At 27.9% G+C, this 20,678-nt stretch overlaps 1 protein-coding gene across 11 annotated transcripts in view; it reads left to right on the top strand.

The window, feature by feature from the left end:
* The first annotated feature begins 64 nt into the window (after window positions 1–64).
* Window positions 65–20,678, top strand: part of LOC123268559 (zinc finger protein 853-like) — an 89,761-nt gene continuing 69,147 nt past the window's right edge. For all 11 annotated transcript variants that reach the window (XM_044733728.1, XM_044733726.1, XM_044733730.1 and 8 more), the window contains exons 1-2: window positions 65–2,381; window positions 3,883–3,993. In XM_044733728.1, coding sequence (XP_044589663.1) covers window positions 1,320–2,381; window positions 3,883–3,993 — 1,173 coding nt within the window. In that variant the 5' untranslated portion in view covers window positions 65–1,319. The remainder of the gene's footprint in view (window positions 2,382–3,882; window positions 3,994–20,678) is intronic.

Genomic DNA, 20,678 nt, shown 5'->3' with positions numbered 1-20,678 from the left:
CTGATTTATTTGAAGAGTGAAGGGCGCGAGTGGTAGTGGTTAACGTCCAGTGAAAAAGAGTGCATCAACCCCCCGAGATAATCCGCTTGAAGGCCGCATTATTGTATATTTCAGTGTGTTCAAAAAACGAGTGTACCTAAGTGCAATATTTATAAAAATTAACAAAAAAACATTTACGATAGTTGTAATATGCGGTAAAATCAAGTTGAGATAATAACAGTGATGGTGCAGACTACGAATCTTTGAATAGAGTCGCATATTCCTTACTCGAGCTGGAATCGACGGACTGTTGAGTTATTGTAATAATAATTCTTACTGATCAAGATATATTGGTGATCGACACCGTTCCGTACTGATATAATAAATATAAACACGGTCGCTAAAAAGTGACCACTGACACACGCACACACACAACACGAACAAAAAACGGGGCTTTAACTCAGGGCAAAACGGTACGAGTGTTGAATTATTAAGAACCCACCAGTGAAAAAACAAGTCCGTAAGATTCCGTCTCGTTACACCGTCCGGGCTGGGCAATCCTGAATAAAATTAGACTAATCGTAATAGTAAGACATAATTATTTAAGATAACCTGAACAAAGTGTAGCTAGAAACAATCGTAATTTCTAAACTTAGTGTTCTACGCCAAGAACACGCGCGTAATAGAATAATTCTAATCCTAAAAAAAAATTGAGACAGTGCGACAGTGAAAAAACCTGCTTGATGTTGATCATCACTAATTGCTTAGCTGACCTCCTGGTAAGGAAGAGAGTCCTGGGGCCGGGGACCACTAATCAAGGCCACTAAGAGTCGTCCTCGCCGGTGCCTTAGAGGTTGAAGTGTGCCAAAAAAGCGGGCAAGCTGCGCCGTAAAGGGGTAGCACGGGCTTCGCGCGAAGGCCTCAAGATTTCGGACGCGACGGCCCTGGACCTGCGCGCCCAGTCGCAAGCCCATCCGGATTTTGTTGGCCTGGAGCAGCAGCACCACCATCAGCAGCAGCACCAGGTCCAAAGTCCGGATCACATTTCCCATCACCAGAACAGACACCTGCTCCAGCAACATCACCATCATCTCGCAAACCACGCTGGAGATTCGGGGGGTGGGTTAGGCGGCGGAGGACCAGGACCTGGTATCAGTCCTGGGCTCACTGTCGACCCGAATTCCGTCAGCATTCAGAACCAGGTCGCAGTGGCCGCCGCAGCGATCGAGGAGGCCAGGAGGCTCCAAGAGGAAGACGAGGACATCACAGAAAGGGAAGACGAGGAGGAAGACGAGGAGCCGAGTTCTCCCGAGCCGGACCTTGAGCCGGACCAAGAGCCCATGGAGGTCCAGGCCTCTGCGGTTTCTGCTGCTGCGGCTAATCTGCACGCGCTCAGGCAGCATGTCTTCAAGATGTCCGACTACTGGCAGCAGCCGCAACGGGGGCCGCCTCAGAGTTCTCCTGGGCTGCAGCACAGTCCGCTGCAGAACCAGCAGATCCAGGTCCAGCAGCAACAACAGCAGCAGCAACAACAACAGCAGCAACAGCAGCAGCAACAGCAGCAGCAACAACAACAGCAGCAGCAGCAGCAACAGCAGCAGCATCAGGTGCACAGTCCAATGCACAGTCCTCTGGGCCAGCAGAACCAGAGCAACAACAGCGGTATGCCAAGCAATTCTAGCCTTGGACCAAGCCCCAACGCGATGCACCACGCGATGGCAATGACTCAGAACTCTCAGCAGCAGTCATCACCTGCTCCGACGACGCCGTCGCCGCATCAAAGAGAGCACCAGGGCACGATAAGCTCGTCTATGGCCCAGAGTTTGCACAATCTTGCTCAAGCTCAAGCTCAAGCTCAGCAGACAATGTCGCAGGCTTCGAGTCCGTCGCTGACCGTCCAGGCCGTCCAGGCTGCTCAAGCGCTTAATCAGAATCTTGGACAGGCCCTGAGTCAGGCGCTCAGCCAGAACATGCAGCAGAACCTCGGACAGACGCTTCAGCACAATTTGCAGAGTCTGTCGCCCCAACAGCAGATGAATCAGCTGAATCAGCCTCAGAATCTGAGTCAGAGTCAGAATCTGCAGCAGAGCTTGCAGCAAAATCAGGCGCAGAATTTGAGCCATTCTCTGCAACAGCAAGCTCAGAATTTGAGTCAGAATCTTCAACAGGGGCTCAATCAGCAAGCGCTTCAGCAGCAAGCGCAAAATTTGAGTCAGAGCTTGAATCAGCAGAGCTTGCAGCAGCAGGCTATTAATATGGCGGGGATGAATCAGAATGGAGGAGTTCCTGGGATGAATGTTCAGAATCAGCAGAATTCGCAGAATTCTATGATGAGTCCCGGGACGGGCAGTCAGGACTCGCATGACGCTACTCTCACGGAGAAACTTGTCAATGAACTTCAGGTGAGTTGCTTTTTTTTGTTGGCTTAAAAGTGCGGGATTTTAGTGAGTTTGTGGGGATTTTTGAAAAGTTCGAGGGTTCTATCGGTGGTAGAAGGTTCTTTTTGGGCTTAAAATTTTCGGTAAACTCTACTGTAACTTTTTTACTGAAAAATTTTCTAAAATTTTTTCTAATTTCTAAAAAAAATTAGTTAGAAGTTGAAAATACGGAAAATTGCGAAAAATTGCTAAATTTCAGAGTTTCAAGTTTTAAATTGTCATTTCTCGGGATTGGATAGTGTTAGAAGTTTCTTTTTGGGCTTAAAATTTTCGGTAAACTCTAAACTAACTTTTGTACTGAAAAATTAATAAATTTTTTTTTCTTAGTCTAAAAAAAATTAGTTTAAAGTTAGAAATACGTAAAATTGCTAAATTTCGGAGTTTTTCAGTTTAAAAAAGTTATTTCTCGGGTTCTGTTGGTACAAAAATTTAAATTTCCGGCTTAAAACTTTCAGTAAACTCTACTGTAACTTTTATACCGAAAAATTTTGGAAAAATTTTTCTAATTCCTCAAAAAATTAGATTAGAAGTTGAAAATGCGTTAAATTGCTAAAAATCGCTAAATTTCGAAGTTTCAAGTTTTAAATTATCATTTTTCGGGATTGAATTGAGCTAGAAGTTTTTTTTTGGGCTTAAAATTTTCGTTAGACTCTATAGTAACTTTTGTACTGAAAAATTTTGGAAAAATTTTTCTAATTCCTGAAAAAATTAGATTAGAAGTTGAAAATGCGTAAAATTGCTAAATTTCGGAGTTTCAAGTTTTAAATTGTCATTTCTCGGAATTGAATTGTGCTAGAAGTTTAATTTAGGGCTTAAAATTTTCATGAGACTCTATAGTAACTTTTGTACTGCAAAATTAGTGAATTAATTTTTCTAATTCCAAAAAAAAAATAAGTTTAAACTTAAAAAATCGTAAAATTGCTAAATTTTTGAGTTCTAAATTTTAAAAAAGTAATTTTTTAGGTTCTGTTGGTGCAAAAATTATAATTTCCGGTTTGAGACTTTGAGTAGACTCTATAGTAACTTTTCTACCGAAAAATTTCGAAATTACTAAAAAAATAACAATAATAAAAAAGAAAGCGTTCGTTAGCCGTAAAATGGTCGATAAAAAAGCAATTAGTCGGCGTTAAAAATAATTGTCTCGTTACAATTAGCTAAAGGCAGTATCGTAAACAAGACTGTAGGTAAATGTTGAGCTTTAGTTACTGCCGATGATTATAGACCGGGTGATTATCAGGTCATAGAGTTCTAAATCGGGATCAAAGACACAAATCCATCTATAAGACATACGTATGCATAAGTACACTTATATAAATAGATATAGTTATAGATTAAGTTAACTTGGTAACTACTTGGTTGTTAATATAATGTAAATTGTAATAAATAGTTAATTACAAGGTATGAATGTATTTAAGATCTAATGGGTTGTTTCCTTATGCTTTGGGCTGCCCTAAATAAAACGCAGTCTCGTGCTACGGCTGCTGGTCTAGGTGGTGGTGGACCCGGTGCCGGGGGTGGAGGAATGGCTAACATCAACGAACGCACCCTCGAGGAATGCTGGTCAACTCTGCAGCGAGTGAGTTGAATACCCAACCCACCATTTTATATTAATATTTTTCCTGCATTTTTTTTTAACATACTTTTTGCATGCAATACTTTTTGCATGGATTAGAATAAGGATTTTTATTAATATATTGGCTCAAATGTTACTTAGGGCAAAAAAAAAAAAAAATTATTATAAGTTATTTTAGACAGTTCTTAAAGTTGAGAATTTTTTTGTATTAAATTTTAGATTTTGTCTTATTAAATAATGAATTTTGTTAAATTGCACTGTACTTTCTTAACTATTGACGTTTTTTAAGATATAAGCTCATCCCGATGTTACACTCATCAAGAGCTTTCATTTGAGTACCTACATGCATTTTTGATATATTTTTCATATATACATATATATAATGTATATAAATATATGAAAAACGGATGTGGGTACTTAAATGAAAGGTTTTGATGAATGTAACATCAGGATGAGCTTATATCTTTAAAAATGTCAATAGTTAACAAGATACAAGGTCATTTTTTAATTACGTTAAATTGCTCTGTACTTTCTTAAGCATTAACATTTTTTAAGATATAAGCTCTCTCTGATGTTACACTCATCAAGAGCTTTCATTTGAATACCCACATGCATTTTTGATATATTTTTCATATATACATATATATAATGTATATAAATATATAAAATATATGAAAAATTGATGTGGGTACTTAAATGAACGGTCTTCATGAGTGTAGCATCGAGATGAGCTGATATCTTTAAAAATGTCAATAGTTCATGAGATACAAGGTCATTTCTTAATTATTGACATTTTTAAAGATATAAGCTCATCCCGATGTTACATTCAACAAAAGCTTTCATTTGAGTACCCACATCAATTTTTGATATATTTTTCATATATACATGTATAGATAATATATATAAATATATAAAATATATGAAAAATTGATGTGGGTACTCAAATTGAAGGTCTCGATAAGTGTAACATCAGAATGAGCTTATATTATTAAAAATGTCAATAGTTCACAAGATATTTGTTAAATTGAACTGTACCTTCTTAAATATTGACGTTTTTAAAGATATAAGCTCATCCTGAGGTTACACTCATCAAAAGCTTTCATTTGAGTACCCACATGCATTTTTGATATATTTTTCATTTATAAATATATATAATATATATAAATATGTAAAATATATGAAAAATTGATGTGGGTACTCAAATGAAAGGTCTTGATGAATGTAACATCAGGATGAGTTTATATCTTTAAAAATGTCAATATTTCACAAGATACAGGGTTATTTCTTAATTATGTATCTAGAGATACCAAAAAAATTTTAAATAGTTAATTTATATTTCCTACAAAAATTGAACACAATTTGAAATTTTAATTAGAGATTTTTTAATTTAAAATAGCGCAATTTATTAAAAAATAAAAAAAAATCTTGTCCCAAGTCCTCAAATTTTTTTTCCAATAGCCATTTGCAATTTCTACAAAAGAATTTAATGAGATCTTAATTCATAAGACCTAAAATCTGGAATGTCTAAATGAGGCTCAAGTTGACCACTTCAAGTGCCCGTACAATTAAAGTCTCCTCTCCTGCCAAAGTGCCGAAAAAAGTTTTTCCACTAACGAGCATTCAATTGTGTCGCTAAAAATCCCGAAAAAGAGAAGACAAGAGAAGAAGAAAAATATCGGACGTTAAAATAATAAAATAAAATGGAAGTTATGAGGTTGTACTTTAGGTTTTACTTTGTTGGGAAAGAAAACTCGTCGGAAAAGTTTTTAAATTCTCCTTCTCTTCCTCCTTCTCTTCAACAGAAGCAACAATTTGTTTCGTTAAGAAGTCGGCTCTTTTGTTTTGCGGTTGCACTTTTTACCGGCTCTTATTGTATTTACTTTTTATTCGAGGTAAATAGAAATAAAAGAACAAGGAGAAGAAAGAGGAAGAGGAGGAGAGTGAGATACCCGGATCCCGGGCGCTTGTGTTTCCTTAAATATTTTTTTTTAAAGGGGATGGGGCTTTTTTTCTGTCTCTATCTTGCGTAGGTACATTTTAAAATCGCAAAAACGCAAACGGAAAAGCTACAAACTTTTAATGTTTCCGCGAAGATTTAATTAAAACATCCACTTGCTGCTTTTTTTTTTTAATATGATAATTAAAATGCGAAATTGTTGAGATAAAAAATCACAGGAGGAATTTTTGTTTTTTTAAATTCAAAATTTCTTGGTAAAAGTTAAGAATTTTTAAAATCGAAAGAAACTTTTTTTATATTAAATTAAATTCCTTATTTTTGAAGAAAATTTTTGTAAAGAAATATTTTTCTTTCTAATTATTTTCTTGAGCGATAAAAAATTTTTTTTTTTACACAAAAAATAGTTTTCATATCTTCAATATTTTAGCCAGAATTTTTAAATAGACAGTTTTTGGTACCTCCTTGACGATAATTGGGACACTAATTTTTTTTTGTTAAAATGACTTTTTTTTTTACATTTCTTAAAATTCTTTAATAATTTTTGTAAAAAAAAATTTTATTGCCATTTTTTTGTAAAATTTAAAATAAAAGGTTATAAGGATTTTTTTGATAGGAAATTAAATTTCCTACAAAAAAGGTCTTGTTATTTTTTTATATCTTCAATATTTTAGCCAGAATTTTAAATAGACAGTTTTTGGTACCTCTTTGACGATAATTGGGACATCTTTTTAAAATCAATTTTTTTTTGTTAAAATAATTTTTTTTTTCGACAGTTCTTAATTTTTTTTTAGAATTCTTTAATCATATTTGTGAAAAAAAAAATTTATTGCCATTTTTTTGTAAGATTTAAATTATTCTAAAGAATAGTTTTAAACTACACAGAAAAAAAAAAGTTCACTTGAATCAAGAAAATATTTTTCTTTCTAATTATTTTCTTGAGGGAAAAAATTTTTTTTTTACTTCAATATTTTAGCCAGAATTTTTAAATGGACAGTTTTTGGTACCTTCTTGACGATAATTGGGACATCTTTTTAAAGTCAATTTTTTTTTGTTAAAATAATTTTTTTTTGACATTTCTTAACTTTTTCCTAAAATTTTTTAATAATTTTTGTGAAAAAAAAATTTTATTGCCATTTTTGTGTAAAATTTAAATTACTCTAAAGAATAATTTAATTTAATTACATAATTTAAGTCTCGAAAATCTTGTTGTTTTGAGAAAATTCAGCCTCGAAGCTCCAAAAAATTAAGTTCTTGATAGAAGTTAATTTTCTTGTCTTGAGAAAATTTCTCTCTTGCTCCAAAAAATTAAATATAAAGATAGAAGTTAATTTTCATTAATATTTTTAATGGTTAACTTGTCAATTGGGAAGATCAAATAATATTTAATCATTTTTTTTTCATTCAATATGTATAATTGCACGGTAAAATAATATAAAAAGGGTATCAAATATTCTCGAGAAAAATTTTCTCAAGGTGATAAAATTTTTTTCTCAGCTAAAGTAGGTGGCACTGCTTCCCTAAAGTATCTAAAAATCTTTATCAAATATAAAAATTTATTGTATCGAGTATTTATGATAGAATTAAGAAAAAATTACCACCAAGAATAGAATTTCTGGAAAAATTTTAACTTCGGCTAACAACTTCGGTCTTCCTTCAGGCACCCGAAAAATTTTCTTCAGCCAACAATTTTGTTCTCAATAAATTTATCTTTCTGTGTACGTTTTACTATTCTTAAAAATAATTCGTTGAAAAAAGTAACACACACGCTTTCACGTTAATTCGATAGAAAAATAAAGAATTTATTTAAAAAAGTTTTAGAATAAAAAACAAACTAAGTAGAAAAGAATTTTTAATAAACTTTAAATAAAAGATTAATAAAAAAATTTCTATTGTAAAACATTTGCGAGTTTGATGACAATTTTTGGAAATATTTTATTATTTTGGTCCGAGGCATTATTAAAATATCTTTTAAATCACCCGACAAATTTTCTTGAGCCAAAAATTTGTTCTCCAGTCAAGAAATTTTTCTTTCTGTGTATTTATAAAAATCCCAGATTTTTTTTCAACTCCACTAAATTAAAACATTAAACAAAAAGCCTCCTGTGAGTCGTAGAAAACCTCGCGACGTGGAAATAAGGGATTGAAGGTGACGATATAATTGGATTTTAATTCACGCTACAACTGCGGTATCACCGCTGCCAAGGGAGCGTACTAAAAATAAAAAAAAAAATTAATAACTTGTCGGAAAAAAATAATCAAAACTCGAATCCACTTACTGGGTTTTGAAAACACTCGAGATATTTAGCAACACTCTGATGCGTCATGAATATTTAGTCAGGGTTGGAAAAAGTAATAATACTAGAGCTCTTATTATTTATGACAATAGCCGCCATTTTGTATTGATTTTAGGAGAGTTTTTTGCAACACTTATGTCACCCTTCGTTTAAAATCGCACAAACGCGCGCGGGTAGATCTTAAAAACTAACCGGGCTGTGAACGTAAGAGAGGGTGTTAACTATTGGTTCCACCCCTAGCAGTAACTTCTTTCATTCGTTTATTTTGCCACCGTGGCGGCGCTAAATATTTCGCAATATGCAAATCTTTTATAATTGATTTTTTTTTAAGGGCGGAGAAGTTTTGTGTCTTTCAAGAAAAGAAATTTTAATTTACTGTCAATCGTTTTGTCGCTTTCATTTCACTCTTTTTTTTTTTTTATATAAACATCGAAAATAAATAGAATCTGCCGAGGGATGGGGATGAATTGAAACAAAGAGAAGAACCGTTATTTAAATAGTGTCGAAATGCAAAAAAAAAAAAGTACATCAGAAATGTACCTTGGGTTAGTTGAAGGGGTTGCAACGTGAGAACTGTTCTTGGATGAGGTACGAGGTCTTCTCATCATACGTGGGGTTCGCTGAGACAATGGATTCACCTATTCAATTTACATTTGCCCCTTTCCATATATTTTGGCAAAAAAAAAAATTTTTTTTTCTAAAACATTCCGGTTTCGGGGTTTCAATTGCGGCAGCTGCAAGGGTATCATGTTTTAATATTCTGTGCACACTTTATACACTTTATACACTTTAGACTCATCACTAACTTTATAAAATTTAGATAAATGTTATTTATTGCTCTTCAATGTTTCAAGATTTAGTTTTTTAATTTTTGATAGAAAAAAATTTTTTTTTTTGTCATATTGATCATATATGGCCATATATATGGCATTTGTGGCCATATATATGGCATTTGTGGCCATATATGGCCACATATATGGCATATTAACAACATATGATATTTATTGCCATATGTGATTATTTATGGCCATATATGGCACATATGGCTATATGTGAGCATGTATGGCCATATATATGGCATTTTTTTTATCATGTGTGACCATATTTATGGTCATACTGATCATGTTGATCATATATGGCCATATATATGGCAATTGTGGCCACATATATGACATATTTACAACATATGACCATATATGATATTTATTCCCATATGTGATTATTTATGGCTATATATGGCACATATTGCCATATGTGAGCATGTATGGCCATATATATATGGCATTTGTGATGCTATATGCCATATATTAGAATATATGACCACATATATGGCATATATGCGACCATATATGACATTTGTGATTATATATGGCCACATATATGGCATATATTACAATAAATGACCATATATATTGCATACATGACCATATGTGATAATTTATGGCTATATATATATGGCATTTGTGATCTTATATGACCATATATGGCATATATTACAATATATGACCACGTATATGGCATATATTACAATATATGGCATTTGTGATTCTATTTAGCCATATATGGCATATATTAGAATATATGACCATATATGTCATACGTGACTATATATATAGCATTTGTGACCATATATGGTCACATATATGGCATATATTACAGAAATGACCATATATATGGCACACATGACCACATGTGATCATTTATGACTATTCATATGGTATTTGTAATCTTATATGACCATATATGGCCATTTATATAGCATATGTGACCATATATATGGCATATGTGATAATATATGACCATATATATGGCATTGTGATCCTATATGGCCATATAAATGACATATATTGCAATATATGACCATATATGGCATATGTGACCATATATATGGCATAAATGATCATATATGGCATATGTGATCATATATGACTCAAATTTAATGACATAGATAAAAATATGAACATTTTTTGCTTACATATGAATATATTTAATTTACACATGACCACATATGAGTCATATGTGAATAAATATGAGCATATATAATTTCTATCCAACCATATGGGTCGAAATTTTTGTACAAAAATAATTAACATATCCAAAAAAAAAAAAAAAAAAAAAACAATTGACCAATTTTAGTCTGGAAAAAAACGGTTATTATAAGGCAATAAAAATAATCGTTAATTAAATATAACATATTAAAGTAATGATAGAGTTTACAAGTGTTGGTTTAATGATTGAAAGAAGCTAAAGTTGAGGTAAAGCAAATCGCGGCCGCAAAGTATCTAAAGTAGTAGTACCGGTCTCGGATTCCTCCCTCTCTTTCTCCATCTCTCTTTTCTCTTTGCTCTTTCTCCGTTTATCTGCTAGGCCCAGAGGATGATCTACCGTGGTCGCTTATAATAAAATCACGTGTACCAGCGCAGGATAAACCAGAAGTAAAGAGAAGTTGAGAAAGACGGAGCTAAAGCTAAAGAGCTTGAAGCTGAGGCTGAGGCTGGTTTTGCCGTGACCTACCCCAGGAAGACCGCGGGCTTGTACTCGCCCACACGCTCTTATTTTCCAACGCACCGACGCCGAAGATACTACATACTCTTTGAGAGCGCGGATCGAATGAGACACACAACACACATAACACACTTGCTCGGTATATATTGTTGCGCTCTTACTATTAAATATAAATATAAAGAAGAGAGTATTAGTATTATGTATGGGAGTTTCAATGTATAAAGAAGAGAAGAGGCATTATGTATAAAGAAGATGAAGAAGAAACGTGGAGAGAGGAGAAGAGTCCACCAAGTTTATTCTTTGTGCAGCCTGTCCTTTTTTTTATCGTTCATTGACTCCAGTGAGTAAGATCGTCGCTCCGACTTTAGCCTCCATGATAAGATATCTCAATAATATTATTATTGTCCTAGGTTATATTCATTTTTATTTCGCAGATATTTTCAATGCCCCAATTATGATATAAATAAACTTATATTATCTTTTTTTATTTTTTTTAACAATCGTTTAATTTTTTTTTTTAATTAATATTTAGTCAAAAATTTATTATTATTATTAAAAATTTTTTAACAATCATTTAAATTGATTTTAATTTTTTTATAATTAAAATTTAGTCAAAATTTCAAAGTTTATTATTATTATTTTTATTCAAAATTTTTGAACTATTTAATTTAATTTTAATTTTTTTTAAATAAAAATTTAGTCAAAAATTTATTATTATTCAAAATTTTTTAACAATTATTTAATTTTCTTAAATTAAAATTTAGTCAAAAATTAATTTTTTTAATTATTATTATGATTATTCAAAATTTTTGACCAATCATTTAATTTAATTAAAAATTTTTTTTAATTAAAATTTAGTCAAAAATTAATTTTTTAAATTATTTTTATTATTAAAACTTTTTTAAAAATTATTTAAACTGATTTTAATTTTTTTATAATTAGAATTTAGTCAAAAATTAATTTTTTAAATTTATTATTATTATAAATTTTTTAACAATCATTTAATTTTTTTCAATTAAAATTTAGTCAAAAATTAATTTTTTTCATTATTATTATTATTAAAATTTTTTAAAAAATCATTTAAATTGATTTTAATTTTTTTATAATTAAAATTTAGTCAAAATTTCAAAGTTTATTATTATTATTTTTATCCAAAATTTTTGAACTATTTAAATTAATTTTAATTTTTTTTAAATAAAAATTTAGTCAAAAATTTATTATTATTCAAAATTTTTTAACAATTATTTAATTTTCTTAAATTAAAATTTAGTCAAAAATTAATTTTTTTAATTATTATTATTATTTATTATTATGATTATTCAAAATTTTTGACCAATCATTTAATTTAATTTAAAATTTTTTTTAATTAAAATTTAGTCAAAAATTAATTTTTTAAATTATTTTTATTATTAAAACTTTTTTAAAAATCATTTAAATTGATTTTAATTTTTTTATAATTAGAATTTAGTCAAAAATTAATTTTTTTAATTTATTATTATTATAAATTTTTTAACAATCATTTAATTTTTTTCAATTAAAATTTAGTCAAAAATTAATTTTTTTCATTATTATTATTATTAAAATTTTTTAAAAAATCATTTAAATTGATTTTAATTTTTTTATAATTAAAATTTAGTCAAAATTTCAAAGTTTATTATTATTATTTTTATTCAAAATTTTTGAACTATTTAATTTAATTTTAATTTTTTTTAAATAAAAATTTAGTCAAAAATTTATTATTATTCAAAATTTTTTAACAATTATTTAATTTTCTTAAATTAAAATTTAGTCAAAAATTAATTTTTTTAATTATTATTATTATTTATTATTATGATTATTCAAAATTTTTGACCAATCATTTAATTTAATTTTAAATTTTTTTTAATTAAAATTTAGTCAAAAATTAATTTTTTAAATTATTTTTATTATTAAAACTTTTTTAAAAATTATTTAAACTGATTTTAATTTTTTTATAATTAGAATTTAGTCAAAAATTAATTTTTTTAATTTATTATTATTATAAATTTTTTAACAATCATTTAATTTTTTTCAATTAAAATTTAGTCAAAAATTAATTTTTTTCATTATTATTATTATTAAAATTTTTTAAAAAATCATTCAAATTGATTTTAATTTTTTTATAATTAAAATTTAGTCAAAAATTAATTTTTTGTAATTTATTATTATTATTAAAAATTTTTTAACAATTATATAATTTAATTTGAATTTTTTTTCAATTAAAATTTAGTTAAAAATTAATTTTTTTAATTTATTATTATTCTTGTTATTATTATTATGATTATTGAAATTTTTTTAAAAATCATTTAATTTAATTTTAATTTTTTTATAATTAAAATTTAGTCGAAAATTAATTTTTTCTATTCATTATTATTATTATTATTGTTATTATTATTTTTTGTTCTTGCTATTTAAAGTATTTTTTAATAATAACAATTATAACTAGTTTAAAAAATTTATTATTATTATTATTAAAAATTTTTTAACAATAATTTAATTTAATTTTAATTTTTTTAAAACTAAAATTTCATCAAAAATTAATTTTAAAATTTATTATTATTAATTTTATAATTATAACAATAAATTTTCTAAAATTATTGTTTACTTAATTTTATGCAGAGCAAAAAATTGCAATATTAAAAAAAAAATAATTTTTTTTTTTAATTTTTTAATTCGCGAATTTTCGCGGGTTAATTTTTTAAATTAAATTTTGGCGTGTGATTACTTATTTTAAAAGGAATTTAATAATCTAAAAGACTAATTAAAAAAAATAATTATAGAAATTTTTTTAAAAGGTATTTCGTTAAAAAAATTCCCTAAAAGGAACAAAAATGAGAAAAAAAAAAAAAAAGATTGAACTCTTAAAAGTCTGGGCCTTATAATAAGTTACCCAATCCAATCCAAGTAAAGTACAAGTCCAAGCAATAAGCTGTTGCCGTTAACATAAAAAACTTGAGAATAAACTCTAAAGTAAGAATAAAAGTAGAGATGTAATAATAGCTTGGCAGCGTTACACTTTGAATTATCTCTTAGCATCTGTCTCGCCTCTCTCCTTCTCTCTTTATCTTATTAGAGCGCATTTGCGGTTTCAGAGTCTACTTCTTTCCCGTCTTTCGTCTTTCGACTCGATCTTTCGGCACTTGCATTTTTCAACTGTTAAAAAGGCCGCTTAAATAATATAAATAACGGCAATGAAAATTAACAATGAAGAATTAAGACTAAAGATGACCAAAGGGGTGGAAGGTATAAGGTATTAAGGGCTTGTAGTTGCTCGAAAATGAGCTTGTACTACTGTTGGAGCGTTGCTGGTATATGCAGCATAAAACTCTAGCTGTTTGATTTTGCAAACTTATATTTAGAAGGGCAACGATCTTATACTAAGGCTCCTTTGGTTCTATAAGAGGGGGAGTTCAAGCTGATCGCTTATACTGATGCTGTTCCTACTACAAGACACTTTATTCTTTTTATATATATATATGTATATATATGAGAGAAGGATTTCTGTAAGTTTTAATACTAGTAAGTCGAGTGTTGGACACACGTAACTCACGCGATTCGAGTTATTTACTCGCTGCAAAAATACGATGCTAGCTGCTAATACTATTTTTAGATTATTAAACATGAATACTAACGTGATAATATTTACAATCAATTTTAAATATATGTTTTATTAAACACCCTATTTATTTGCTTACCGTTTTTTTTTTTTTTTTTTAATTTAATTTAATTTAATAAGATACAATGTTGAGAAAATTACTACAAGGGTTGATTAAGATTAAAATTTTTAATAATTTTTAATTCGTTGCAAATTTTTAAATTTCTTGGAAATTATTGCGGTAAAAAACAACAACAAGAAAAAAAACAAAAACAACAACAAAACAACAATAATAACAAAAAAAACAACAACAAAGCAACAATAATCACAAAAGCAGAAAAAATAACAACAACAAAGGAACAACAAGAACAAAAACAAAAACAACAACAACAACAAAAAACAACAACAATAACAGAAAGAGAAAAAATAACAATAACAAAGGAACAACAAGAACAAAAACAAAAACAACAACAACAACAAAAACAGAAAAAATAACAACAACAAAGGAACAACAAGAACAAGAACAAAAACAAAAACAACAACAACAATAACAAAAACAGAAAGAATAATAACAACAAGAACAAAAACAACAACAACAAAACAACAATAATAACAAAAGCAGAAAAAATAACAACAAAAAAACAAAAAAAAATAACAACAATAACAATAGTAACAACAAAAACAAAAATAGGAAAAACTACAAGAACAATAATAGTAACAATAAAAACAAAAACAACAATAACAACAGTAACAACGGAAAAAAAATAGGAAAAACTACAACAACAATAATATTAACAACAAAAACAATAACACCAAAAAGGAAATTAACAATAGCAATAACATTAACAACAACAACAACAACAACGGTAATAAAAACAGAAAAAATATCAATAATAAAAGAATACAAACAAAAACAACAATATTAACAACAAAAAGAAAATCAACAACAATAACAACAGTAACAACGAAAATAAAAACAGAAAAACTTACAACAACAATAATATTAGCAGCAAAAACAAAAACAACATTGAAAACAATAACAACAAGGACAAAAGCAATAACAATGAACAAGAACAAGAACAAACGCAAAAATAACAATAACGACTAAATTTAAAATAACAAAAACAAAAGCAACAACAAAAACAAAAACAATAACAATAACAATGACAACAAAAACATAAAAACCACAATAACAACGACAAAAAAAACATAAAAACCACAATAACAATAATATTAAGAACAAAAACAAAAACAATAACAACAAAAACAAAACCAATCACAATGATAACAAGAACAATAACGACAAAAACAAAAACAAAAGCAACAACAACAACATTAACTACAAATACAACAACAACAACGACAAAAACAAAAACAAAAGCAACAACAACAAAAACATCAACAACAATAGCAACAACATCAGTGATAATTTTTAATTTTTTGAAAATTATTTTTATGTTAACAAAATATGAACAACAATAATACCAACAAAAACAATAACAACAACAATAATGACAAAAACAAAAACAAAAGAAACAACAACAACAATAACAACAGTAACAATAAAAATGAAAAAAACTACAACATCAACAATAACATTAACTACAAACACAAAAACAAAAGCAACAACATCAGTGATAATTTTTAATTTCTTGAAAATTATTTTTATGTCAAAAAAATATGAACAACAATAATACCAACAAAAACAATAATAACAACAATAATGACAAAAATGATATATTTTACGAAATATATTATTTATTATAATCAATTTAATACCTCCGAAAATCTTCTAAAAATCAAACAACCAAAACCTCAAAACAAATCTCCTATTTCAAAAACCCTCAAAAAACGTAGCCGTAGGTCAGTCCCACGATCTCCCCGCGAAACTAGGTCGCCAAAACCTCTCCCCGGTTTCCGTTAAGCCCTTGTTCTTTTCAAAGAAGTCTTCCTTTTGTTCCTTGTCTTGCATTATCAGTCCTCTATAAATTATTTTCCTCATTTCCTCAAAATCACATATGTGCGTGGGTGAATAGCCTGACCACCTGGGGCCGCAGGAAGTCTAACCCGCTAAAAAAATAATCTAATATCGTCCCCACCTAGCTCTCCCTACCCTTGGCTCTCCCACTCTTAGGGAGAGGGCCCAGACGTGACCCAGACCCTCGCGGTCCTTCTCCCACTCTCTTTCCCCTTCTTCAGCGCGCTTTCTCCCAATTTTCCCCTTGAATTCCCTCTTCAGACCCTAATCTTTCAAATTTTCCCTAAAAATTGTCCCAAATTCGCGGAAAATTTGTAATTCAATCACAATTTTTGATAAATTTTCAGTAAATTGTTACAAATAGTTGCCGTAAGCTCTCAACAGACAGCGCCTCCTTCAACATTCGCGCCAGTTCTCCCTCTCCTTGTCCTTCCGACCAATCGGGCAGTTGTTGAGCGTTGTTTCTCCTGGCGTCTCTCACATTGAGGCGTATTGCGCCCCAACTATTTTATAAAGCAAAGACTCTTTAGCAGGGAAGGTGCGCACGCAACTTTACGCTTATTTATATATATATTTTTACACTTTTTAAATATTACTTATTTACTTTTAATCCGCCGCTGTAATTATTCCCCCGAGCTTTACAATTTTTTATTTTGGTGCTTAATAATTAATAATTATTTTAAATTGTTAATTTTAATTTAAAAAATAATAAATAATTTTTTCCCAAGTGAAAAATTTATGTGCTTAAAATTTAGTGACAGTTTAAGTTCTATGGCGCGGTTTTTTATTTTTATTAATAATTACAAAATTTGTGAACATGATTTTTAACTTGTGCCATACTTTAGTGAGCCTCTAGGATATTTTTTTCTTGGTAAGAATTTTTTTTATAAATATACTTATTGTTTTCCGTAGGCTCCGATTTCGACCGGTTTAACATTCTGGAGCAAGGACGACATGCTCCGAAGCGCGGATAGGCCGAGAAATTATTTTTTATTTTAAAAAAATTAACTTTTGAGAGTCAAGAGGAAATTTTTGAATTTTGGAAATTTTTTTCAGATTTATTTTGAGGTTTTTGGGTATTGATTCAGAGTTAATTGACAGATAAATAAGAAGCGCGACGGCGCAGACCACGACCTACTCCAACAATCGCGGCGAGTCACTATAACAGCACGCACGGCCTCGTGCTTTGCCGGCTCATTCAACTTTTAGTAAAAAATACTATTTTTTTACGAAAAATTATGAATTTTTTTTTTTTTTAATAAAAAGAATTATTTAGTTTATTTTTAGTGGAAAAATCTTTGATTTTTTTTTTAAGGAGTTATTAATTGTATTTTTTTATTAAAAAAATTCATTATTTTATTTATTAAGAAGTCATCAATTTTTTTTTTATTAAAAAAAATCATTATTTTTTTGTTATAAAAATAATCAGAATTTAAAATTTTAAAATCATTTAAATTAATGATTTTTTTTTTTATTAAAAAAAATCATTAAAATTTAAGATTTAAAAATCATTAAAATTAATGATTTTTTTAATAAAAAAATAATTATTTTATTTGTTAAGAAGTGATCAATTTTTTTTTTTATTAAAAAAAATCATTATTTTTTTGTTATAAAAATAATCAGAATTTAAAATTTTAAAATCATTTAAATTAATGATTTTTTTCTATAAAAAAATCATTGATTTTTTTTTTTTATTAAAAATAATCATTATTTTCTTTATTAAGGAGTCATTAATTTTTTTTTTATTAAAAAAAAATCATTAAAATTTAAGATTTAAAAATTATTAAAATTAATGATTTTTTTAGTAAAAAAGTTGTTGATTTTTTTTTAATAAAAATCATTAAAATTAATGATTTTCTCAATAAAAAATCATTAATTTTTTTTTTAATAAAAATCATCAAAATTTAAAAATCATAAAAATTTAAAAATCGTAAAAATTAATGATTTAATCATTAAAATTTAAAAATCATTAAAATTAATGATTTTTTCAATAAAAAATTATGATTTTTTTTTTAATAAAAATCATTAAAATTAAAAATTTAAAAATTATTAAAATTAATGATTTAATCATTAAAATTTTATAATCATTAAATTTGATGATTTTTTCAATAAAAAATGATTAATTTTATTCTAATAAAAATCATTAAAATTGAAAACTTAAAAATCATTAAAATTAATGATTTTTTCAATAAAAAATTAATTTTTTTTTTAATAAAAATTATTAAAATTAAAAAATCATTAAAATTTTAAAATCATTAAAATTGATGATTTTTTCAATAAAAAATGATTAATTTTATTTGAATCTAATTTATTAAAATTTAAATTTTTAAAATCATTAAATTCAAAAATCATTAAAATACATAATTTTTTAAATAAAAAATCATTAATTTTTTTAAAATAAAAATCATTAAAATAAAAAATTTTAGTCATTAAAATTAATGATTTTTTAAATAAAAAATCATTAATTTTTTCTTTAATAAAAATCCTTAATATTTAAAATTAAAAAATCATAAAAATTAATGATTTTTTCAAAAAAAAAGTCATAAATTTTTTTTTTCATTAAAAAATTACAAACAATTTTTTTTGACAAAAAATTGATATTTTTTAGTAAATAAAAAAAAAATTTAAATATGAAAAAAAAATCCTCGCAACATTTTATAATAAAGTTAAAATGGCCTTCTCTTACATATAAATTTTTTTGTTCGCCATCTTATTTTTTTCCGAGTTCAATGACTCTAAATCCCCGTCCCCTTGCAAGTGCTCTGTACACTCTGTACACTCTGTACTCGGTGGCTTAGGTTTGAGAGATGTCAAGAGTGTAGGCAGTAAGCGGCAGGGTGGCTCTATCGAGAAAGGAGTAAGATGCGAGAGCAAGAAAGAGTTACTAAACGTCCCGGATGATAAAGCGAGACTTGCCTCTTAAAAACTGAGATAGTAGGAGGAGGGGGTGGCGGTGGGAGAGGGGGTGGGGGCCAATCCAAGGCAAACCCAGTACAGAGCTAAAAAATAAAATAAACTATGGGAATAATAATAATGATGATGATAAAAAATGGACAGTGTGGAGTGTAGGAAGATGTCGGTATGGAGAAAAATAAGACCGAGAAGAACAGAGAAAGCGGGTGGAAGGTGGAAGGAGCTGGCAACACAGCAACACAGCAACACATACATGTATGCAATCAACATACTCCATCCAGCATCCACTTTTATTATTTTTTTTTTTTTTTCTCTAATGTATTATGTGACCAATTTTTTCTTTTAAAAATTACAATTTAAATTTTGGCTTAAATATTTTGTCTTAAAAAAATTACAATAGACTTTTTTTATAGGAAATTTTATTCTCTATCGAAAAGGTCCTTCAATTTTTTTATATCTCTATATATATATATATATATATATATATATATATATATCCCTTTAGTCAGAATTTGAGGTCAAAGATTAAAATATTAATCCTGAAAAAAAAAAATTTTTTTATGAAAATTAAAACTCAAAATTTTGGACTAAATAATTAAAAATATTTTTATGGGAAATTTTATTTGCTACAAAAAAAATTCCAGGCAATTTTTTTTATCTCCAACCCGTTATTTATTATTTAATTTTAAAATAATTACAATAAAAGTTTATATTAAGATTAATTTATATACTTATCAAGGTGTTTAATAAAAAAAAAAAAAGCAAACTAAAAAGTATAAAATAATTTTCAATGGGTTTAAAATAACAGTAACAAAAAATTTTATTTTATTGTAAAAAAATCCGTGGGGTGATTTTAAAGATATTTTAATAGCCTCTAACCAAAATAATAAAATATTTCCGAAAATTGTCATCAAACTCGCAAATGTTTTACAATAGAAATTTTTTTATTAATCTTTTATTTAAAGTTTATTAAAAATTCTTTTCTACTTAGTTTGTTTTTTATTCTAAAACTTTTTTAAGTAAATTCTTTATTTTTCTATCGAATTACCGTGAAAGCGTGTGTGTTACTTTTTTCAACGAATTATTTTTAAGAATAGTAAAACGTACACAGAAAGATAAATTTATTGAGAACAAAATTGTTGGCTGAAGAAAATTTGTCGGGTGCCTTAAGGAAGACCGAAGTTGTTAGCCGAAGTTAAAATTTTTCCAGAAATTCTATTCTTGGTGGTAATTTTTTCTTAATTCTATCATAAATACTCGATACAATAAATTTTTATATTTGATAAAGATTTTTATATACTTTAGGGAAGCAGCGCCACCTACTTTAGCTGAGAAAAAAATTTTATCACCTTGAGAAAATTTTTCTCGAGAATATTTGATACCCTTTTTATATTATTTTACCGTGCAATTATACATATTGAATGGAAA

The sequence above is a fragment of the Cotesia glomerata genome, linkage group LG7 (genome assembly GCF_020080835.1).
Source record: "Cotesia glomerata isolate CgM1 linkage group LG7, MPM_Cglom_v2.3, whole genome shotgun sequence".
Classification (NCBI taxonomy): Eukaryota; Metazoa; Arthropoda; class Insecta; order Hymenoptera; family Braconidae; genus Cotesia; species Cotesia glomerata.
Note: the sequence above shows the minus strand (reverse complement) of the source record. Positions and strands in the feature narration are given on the sequence as shown.